The 8541-nt window shown below is 39.7% G+C and overlaps 1 protein-coding gene across 1 annotated transcript in view; it reads left to right on the top strand.

Moving 5' to 3' along the window:
• Positions 1–7892, top strand: part of HLTF (helicase-like transcription factor) — a gene marked incomplete at its 5' end in the record, with an annotated part of 23399 nt that extends 15507 nt beyond the window's left edge. Inside the window, 5 exons of the mRNA XM_009878028.1 lie at positions 2126–2251; positions 3632–3744; positions 4046–4226; positions 7018–7098; positions 7740–7892. Of these exons, the coding sequence (XP_009876330.1) occupies positions 2126–2251; positions 3632–3744; positions 4046–4226; positions 7018–7098; positions 7740–7892 (654 nt within the window). The remainder of the gene's footprint in view (positions 1–2125; positions 2252–3631; positions 3745–4045; positions 4227–7017; positions 7099–7739) is intronic.
• Positions 7893–8541: the final 649 nt, after the last annotated feature.

Here is an 8541-nt window from a genome sequence, read left to right as displayed (position 1 = left end):
GCTCTCTAGCCACTCCTCCCCGAGCCTGTAGCGGTGCTGGCGTTGTTGTGAGCCAAGGGCGGGACTTGACAGTTGGCCTTGTTGAACCTCAGCTGGCCTCAGCCCATCGATCCAGCTCGTCCACATCCCTCTGAAGAGCCTCCCTGCTCCCAAGCAGATCAACACTGCCACCTAACTTGGTGTCATCTGCAAACTTCCTGAGGGTGCTCTCGAGCTCCTTGTCAAGATCATTGATAAGGATATTAAATAGGAGTGGCCCCAACACTGCGCCCTGGGGAACAGGGCTTGTGGCTGGCTGCCAGCTGGGTTGAGCTCTGTTCACCACCGCTCTGGGCCCGGCCAGCGTTTGATCCAGCAGAGCGTAGGCCTGCCCAAGCCTTGGGCACCCAGTGTTTTCATGAGAAGGCTGTGGGGAACAGTTTCGAAGGCTTTACTCAACTCCGGTAAACACCACCCACAGCCTTTTCCTCATCCGCTGAGCGGATCACCCGGCCACAGAAGGGCATCAGGTTCCTTAAGCAGGACCTGCCCTTCCTGAGCCCCTGCGGAACGGGCCTGATCGCCTGGTTGGCCTGTCCATGGTGTGGAGGGGCACTACAGGTCATTTATTCCATGACCTTCCCTGGCACCGAGGGCAGACGGGTCTGTAGTTCCCTGGATCCTGCCTGCTGCAGCACTTCCTCTCTGGAATCGTTCTGCCTCCTGCTCAGAGCTGCAAGTGCCGGGGTCTGGCAGTGACCCGGAGTCCGTGTGCAGACAGACAGACAGACAGCACTTCCTGCCTTGGGCTTGGTAGGATGAGTGACTGATTTTGCACAAGCTGGGGGAGAAGAAAAAGTCTGTCTGTATTAACTGCATTCTTGTAAAAGCTTGCCAAATATGCTCTAAAACATTCTTTTTTTTTTCCTCCTACTTGTTGATTATGAGACCTTTTTTTGTCATTTTCATATGCTGCAAGTCTTGGTTATGCGTGTTGGCACTGGGTTTTCTGTTGTTTTTAATTACATTACTAAATTGGAGAATGGGTGCTGAAAGATGGGAGCCTTTTAATTTTTAAAAAAAAAGTCTTTATGAGCATTGTTAGGATTTTTTTTTTCCAGAAAACTTTTTCAGATTTATTAGAATTTATTTATTTTGTCTCATCTTTAAGGATTTTTGGGTTGCTGCCAAATCAGGAACGGTTCATATGTAACTACATTTGGGAGACTGTTAATTTCAGATTCAATTCATTTGTGTTTAAGTTGCTGTTTCTTGAAAGGATGTTTATATGGCTGCAATAAATCCATGTGTGCAGACTACGACTATGGGCTAGAGTTTGGTTCCATTTCAGCAGCCCCCAGCACTGAGGTGCTTCGTGAAATCTGCTTTGCAGCCTCTCTTAAAGATGCCTTGGTTCTGGGGCCAGGTTGCTATGTAAACTGAGTTACCTCCTTTTAAAGGGTGGCCCTGAAAGAAGTTTTTCACGTCTGTTGTTTTTTTTGCTCTGCAAAGTTTTGTATTTGGATAGTGCTCATAGTCTTTTGTGAAATTTTGAGTAGTCCCATGGAAGGGCTATTGCATAAATGCCTGATCTAGAGTATGCTTCAGAGAAAAAAAGCTTTTGATGTTAAATTAGGTCTCACTTCTCATGTCTGTTGGGGAAAAAGACACACACTGTGTCTGGCCCTGACAAAGCATATTTCATTAGGCTGCTATTATTTCTGTGCAGGCTTTGAAGAAAAAGGGTAAAAGGTCATTCTTTGTTTGTAACTAAGAAAGACCTTGTCTTTGAAAGATGGCTTGTTTTTCTGGTATTTTAAATGGTCTTTCCCTTAGTGCAAGTATTTGCTTGCCTTTAAATTTGGAGCTGCTTATTTCAAGCATAAATACGTTCAGAAAGAAGACCAGTTAAGGAAGACTGAGTGTTTTTAAAACATGTAGCATTTATGTCAACTTAATGTTCTCACAAACGCAGTATTTCTGTTGTTACGTCAGAGCTGACAAAGCAGCGTGCTACGAGAATGAATATATTCCTTGAGGGTTTTTTCTAAGAACGCTACATAGTAAATTCATTAAAGGTTATTTTTAGTACTCATTATAAATAATTTAATATGTTTCCTCTAATATTATCTGGGCTTTTTTGTAGCCAAATGCCAAATGCCCTCTCTGCAGGAACGAACTCCGAGTACAGCACCTGGTGGAATGTCCCCTGGAAGAGGAAATAGAGTCCAGTAAGGGAAAGAAGTCTCAGGAGTGGGTGTCCAGTTCCAAGGTACATTGTGTTGTATTTTACTTGGCTTTCGCTATGGTTTTGTAGAGCACTCTAGAATTCTTAGGTACGCATGCGGAACATACTTTACGTGTGCATAAAGTACTTTAAATTATTATTTAAAAATCTGCATAGCCTTTCCAGCCAGCACAGGGGAAAATGCATAATAAAAATCTCATCACAAACAGATTTTGCAGCAGGGGAATAAGACAAAAGGGGCACCAGTTGTAATTCGATGCTTGTCATTGCGCAGTACGTACATGTGTAATAATTAAATAAAAGGTTTTTGGAAAGGAGCTGTTGCTTTGTTTCTGTTTCTGAAGATAGAATAGCTCTATAACCACTGGAATTATCCAGCTCTTAATCTACTTTTGGAAAATAAAAATCTAAATAAATCCTTCTTTCTTAAAATTTGTCTAAAGAATATATGTTCTGCTCTAGAAATGGGCACTGTGTTCAGTATAACATTTGTTGGATAAAACTAGCGAGAGATTTTTATTTTGCAAACATGTTTCTCAAGGTCTGCCTCACCTTCCTTGTGCATTTGCGACCAGTAATTAAATCTTCCTACTTTTACTTTGACCATTTGCTTGTACTTTGACCACTTTGAGATCACTTTTCTGAAACATTAAAGTTTAAATTTCGATTTGTAAAGATGTTATTGTTCTTTCAAACATTAGTTATAAATTTATTCTCTAAAAATCTTTCCATGGAGACTTAAGAACTAATTTAGGACATTGTACTCTAGAACAAATTCAGACTTTTTTACTTTATTTATTTATTTTTTTTACCTAGGGCAGTTACTTGCATTAGCTAGTTAGTGATTCTTTACCTCATCATCGCTAAACCTTACAGGAAAGAACTGGCAATCTTCTTCTGCCTCAGATCCAATTCCTCGCACCCCAAGAATGCTTTTGGTGCCTCCTTATCCTCTACCCTGCTTAGCCAAAGCTCTTGCGTAGCTTATTTGTCTGAATATTTCTGGGTGAAGCCTTTCTCCCTTCTTGAGTGTTGCTGCAGCAGAGCACTTGGCTTGTTGCTTAAGCTTTCCTTTTCGGAATTCCAGTCCTTTTTTCCATCTGCCCTGGAGGCAGGGCACTTGTTCACTCCTGGCTATGGGAAGAATGTCTGGAAAATGGGCTTGTGAATCCTCTTCCTTAAGGTACCATTGATCACCCATTTGCTTGTGACCATTAAAAGAGCTCAACCCTTACTTTACTTTGGAAACTAAAAGAGCCACTACCCACAGAATTTATGATTAGTTCTTCAAAAAGGTATTAACGAACAGTGATTTCTCGATTGCTGGGAACTTTATCAAAGCACTTCCGGGAGTGGAATCTAACCAAATCGGAATAAGCTGCATGAGTCTTCATTTGGTTTCAGATAAATGCTCTTATGCACGCTTTGATAGAGCTACGGAGGGATAATCCAACTGCTAAATGCCTGGTTGTTTCTCAGTTCACAACTTTACTGTCGCTTATAGAAAATCCCCTGAAGTAAGTAGAACTACCGTAATTTTTAATAACCATTTGCTTTTTACTGTGTTTTAGAAAGATCTCTTAAAGCATACTGTGTTCTTCTGGATTTTAGAACTTCAAAAGAGGAACAAATTACTTAGATACTTTGTTTAGTGGAATAATAACACAAATTTAATTCTCGTTATTTTTAATGTACCACCTGTTAAATGCAGAATTTTAAAATACGCATTTCAAAGTAGAGGTCAGGATTTTAATGCATATATTTCCTGTTGTCACAAAAAATGGATTGTTAAATTGAACATTTTTGCTTTCTCTTCAGAGAATCAGGGTTTGCCTTTACTCGTTTGGATGGGTCAATGGCACAGAAGAAAAGAGTAGAAGCAATTCAGTGTTTCCAAAGCAGCCAGGCAGGATCCCCAACTGTAATGCTTTTGTCTCTGAAAGCAGGTGGAGTTGGATTAAATCTGACAGCAGCTTCCCGAGTGTTTTTAATGGATCCTGTGAGTAACGGGTTGGTCATAATGATTTGACTTAATCTAGGTGAAGCTTCTTTGGTGTTTTCCTAAGAGGTAGAGGGAAAGCCCCTCTGAGAATGGGTGACATTGATGCGTATCCGTTAAAGGGCAAACGGGGCTTTTCTTCATTTGTTTCCCTGGCATGTTGTTGTTTTAATACAGTATTTTTGTGCTGTGCATTTATTTACTGTGAATGGAAGGAATGCTAGTAGTCCTGTTAACAAAGCGGTGTGACACTTACAGTGTAGCATTCGAGATGTTCCTTCTGTATTGCTTTCTTTCTGGTACTTTTGAATGGAGTTTCCTGTTTGTTCTTTTTAGTAACTTCAGAAGCCGTAAAGTGGAATTTCAGGAACAGTATATTTTTCCTGGGTTATAATGAACTGCTCCTCTGCTCTAGTATTTTCTGTTATTTTTGCGAAATTATTTTTAAATACATTATTCTGAGGTTACTTTTTGTGGCTGTAGGAGGCTGAGAAAGATGGTGACACCTAAACTGAGGAAGTTTTTTCCTTTCATTAAAGCACTCAGAAATGCAAAATTATTTGTAAGGAATAAAAATGTAAATTACAATTACTGATAGCAGAATGGAATTCTGACCAGAATTGCTTCAAGCCCTGTTGTGTCATTGTACAAAACTGAAGATTTTCTGTTCTTTTCCTCCCTTCCCCCACTACTTGCTCCTCTGCTCTGATATCATAGAATCATAGAATCATAGAATATCCTAGTTTGGCAATTGGAAACTGAGACAAATCCTGCCGTTTGTGCACCTGATACAAAACCAAAATGAAAATAATAGCATAGCTTTGGTCTTGGGCATCTGGTAATACCAATAGTAAAGAAAAAGTACTAGCTTGGACATCAGGTTAGTGATAATAACAGCCTGACGACAAAAGCTATTTACTTAATAAACTTAAAGGAATTAATGAGTGGGAGTGTGGAAAACAGGGTTTTGTGAATTATGATACATCTTCCCAAGGGTTGGTTTTGCATTTGTTGCATTGAGCGGCACGTTTAGAAGGGACCTACACCACCATCTAGTCCAACTGCTTTTTTCCTCAGATGAGTAAGAGAATAAGGAAAGTCCAGGGGAATTTTTGTTTTCTGTGAAGGTAGTTAATGAGATCCAGTGCACGCACTGTCCTGTGGCAAGAATTGTTAACACTGACTCGTCTGCAGCATAGTTACACCTCACAAGCCAGACCCAAATGTAGTTGCAGCCTTTGTATCCCGCTGAACAACTCTTCGTCCTGCTGGTAACCACCCTGTGAGGATGGTAAAGGGGCAGGGGCTGAGTACTTGTGTTTTCTTGAGCCGCGTAGGACCACCGGATCCTTTATGATCTTGCTTTTGAATGTTTAGGGCTGAATAAGATTCAGTCATGCATTTGCATTCCTTGAAGTGAATTAGCAGCAGTAATAGGATTTAAGAGGCAAAAATATGTCTGGAGCTAGCAGAGTAACCAGTTTTTCTACTCGAATTCCGTGGATTTGATACAGAACTGTAGCTGCATTCTTCCTCTGAGAAGTCCTATGCCACAGCGCAAGGGAGGAACGTTTATCCAGCCATAGACTACTTTCTCACCCACACCTCTTTTTTTAACTATTTATTTGGTTAAATGCAATCCTATCTACTGAATCCTCACCTTTAGGAAGAAGTACGAACCTTTAACGTGAGAGTATCACACGTATGCAGAAGTTTCTCTGAGGCTCAAGTGTCTTCACGTTTTGCCCTGTGAGATACAGCGTCCTTTGTATGAGAAATTGCAAAAGGGTGTGGAGGTACTGCAGTTCAATTTTCCTTTGATGGACTGATGAGAAGAGTAAGAGTAATATGCTTTGGTCCTCCTTGACTACAGCAAAGATAGAATGGAACGTGCTTGTGCATGTTTGGGCTAGGTCTTTGCTCAAGACATCATCTTTTGTGAACAGTTGGGTTATATCAGAATGGTTTTTGCCTTACAGAGCTTGCCAGGAATGTTCATCTGGCAGTGCCAGGTACATCACTTGTTGCACTTCTGCTCACTGCATCAGACTGGAGAAAAAAAGATTTGTTTGGCTCTTATCCTGCAGCTTGATGTCTTAACTGCATTTAACATCAGAGGTTTTTAGAATCTATTTATTTTTTTTTGTGCTAGCCTAGTGCTGTTTCTTTGCTGTAGAAAGGAATCCTTAAGAAGAGTTCCTCGATAACTCACCTGTGTGGGTGACATGGCAAGGTGAGCCCATTGCATGAGACTTAGCACAGATAGAGCATTATTACAGTTTAGATGGATTGAAATACCTGTTCTGTGAGAAGTAGCAGCATTATACATTTAGATAGAAAAACACGCTGGAAAAATACAGAGCTCAGAGTTGGCATTTCACAAATCCTTGTATTTTGTGTTCTAAGCACAAGTAGCAGCGATCACACTCCTGTTCTGTGTGCAGTGAGTTTCTTCTTGACCTGTCTTGGTGATTACTACATATACTCATGGAAGTATATGTGGGCTTTCTTAACAGACAGGGACTTGGTTGTCTACTGATAAATCAGTTCCTGCGTTCAGCTGGTCAGATGTCGCTGTCAGGAAAAAGGTACAGAGGCAGTTGGTATCTGCGGTGTTTATTTCAGAATTAGTGTGACAAGGGGATTGTTCTGATGTCTCCGAGAGTCCTGACAAAGTTTTTAAAGCATTTAACTGTAGTGATGGCACAAGAACATCTTTGTGATTCCACGTGCCTCTCACTCTGTGTTTTGAAGGGGGCTTATTTAACTTGTTCACTGCTACCACTCACAGGCTTGGAATCCCGCTGCGGAGGACCAGTGTTTCGACAGGTGTCACAGGCTGGGTCAGAAGCACAATGTTGTTATTACGAAGGTGAGCTGAGAAGTGATCTGGGTGAGGAGTTTTCTGGTTATGAATACGTAAATTCTTTTCCAAAAAGCTTCACTGTATTTTTAAAATAAGTGACATCCCACGACTCAGCAGTCAACTTAAAATTTTTGAAGTTTGGACATTGGAATGTCAAACTTTATTAAATGTAACCTATTTCCTGTGAAATAATAATTTGAGAAATTAAATGTCCCTGTTGAGCATATTGAAGATGGGGTGGTATTGCTGCTGCCTAGCCTGCCCGGTACACCTTAGTGTCTCGAAGGTACGTAGAATGCTTTTGGCTGTCAGTACCAGGCTTAGCTGCAGAAGAGCAGACGATGCATCTCAGTAGCCCGTCACAAAAATATTACTTGGGAAATTGAAGGCAGGTTCTCTTCTAATATAAGTGAAGTGTTTAAAAAAAATAAAATAAAATGTCAAACCTTTTCCTCCAACTGCTTTATGATTCTTCCCTCTTGTGTTTTCTTGACAAAGTAATAACAAAATAATGTAACTGTGCTTTAGACTATTCAGCTTTTTAAATGTTTTCTTCCAAAGTACTTAAATTCGCATCCTAAACATCTAATTTAAAAAAAAAAAAAAAAAAAGCCTCGTTTCAGTGGTGCTTTTTTTTTGTATTCCAGTTCATTGTGAAGGATTCAGTGGAAGAAAATATGCTGAAAATTCAGAACAAGAAGAGGGAACTTGCAGCAGGAGCCTTTGGTACTAAGAAGCCTTCAGCAAGTGAAGTAAAACAAACCAAAATTAATGAAATTAAGGCTCTAATTGATTTATAGCTTGAAATGGTATTTCGAGTAAACTAGATTTACTGTTTTATTTAACATTGTTCCTTTGAGTTACATCTCATGCTAATTTTCAGTTTTGGTGTCTTTGTGGTCAAAACATAAATGCTTCATATAAATTATCAAAACTAACTTGCTCCTCAGTGTTAATGCACAAACTTGTTTTGCACTCCTCAAATATTTCCAGTGTTCATTTTTTCAAAATGTTGCTTATTATGTACAACACTTAAGAATACATAAAAATTCCTGAAAACAGAAGTGCGTATTCATGGATCCTACCTTGCAAGAATTGAAGTGAAAAGGTAACAAAAGGTAAATAATGTGTTCTGTATTTCAGACAAAACCTTTAGGAAATGAATTAGCTTCTTATTTCAATCTCAATGTTTCTTGAAAACTAAAGCGGTCATCTGGATTGTTTGTTTCAGAATAGGTGGTCAGTGGTAATTTTTTACGGAATTCTTACTCTTGTGGACCATGTTCAAAGGTTATATTTAATTCAAAATTTATTTTTTTTACTATTTCTGAATAATACACAGGTGCAGCAGGGAGTTCCTCTGTTGACTGCTTCCCAATACGGAAGTAATTAAATTTGTAAAACGCTTTCTTTTAATATTTTACTTCCCTTCAACAGAATTCCACTTGT

This window comes from Apaloderma vittatum, unplaced genomic scaffold (genome assembly GCF_000703405.1).
Source record: "Apaloderma vittatum isolate BGI_N311 unplaced genomic scaffold, ASM70340v1 scaffold9201, whole genome shotgun sequence".
Lineage (NCBI taxonomy): Eukaryota > Metazoa > Chordata > Aves > Trogoniformes > Trogonidae > Apaloderma > Apaloderma vittatum.
This window is presented reverse-complemented; position numbering and strand designations above follow the sequence as displayed.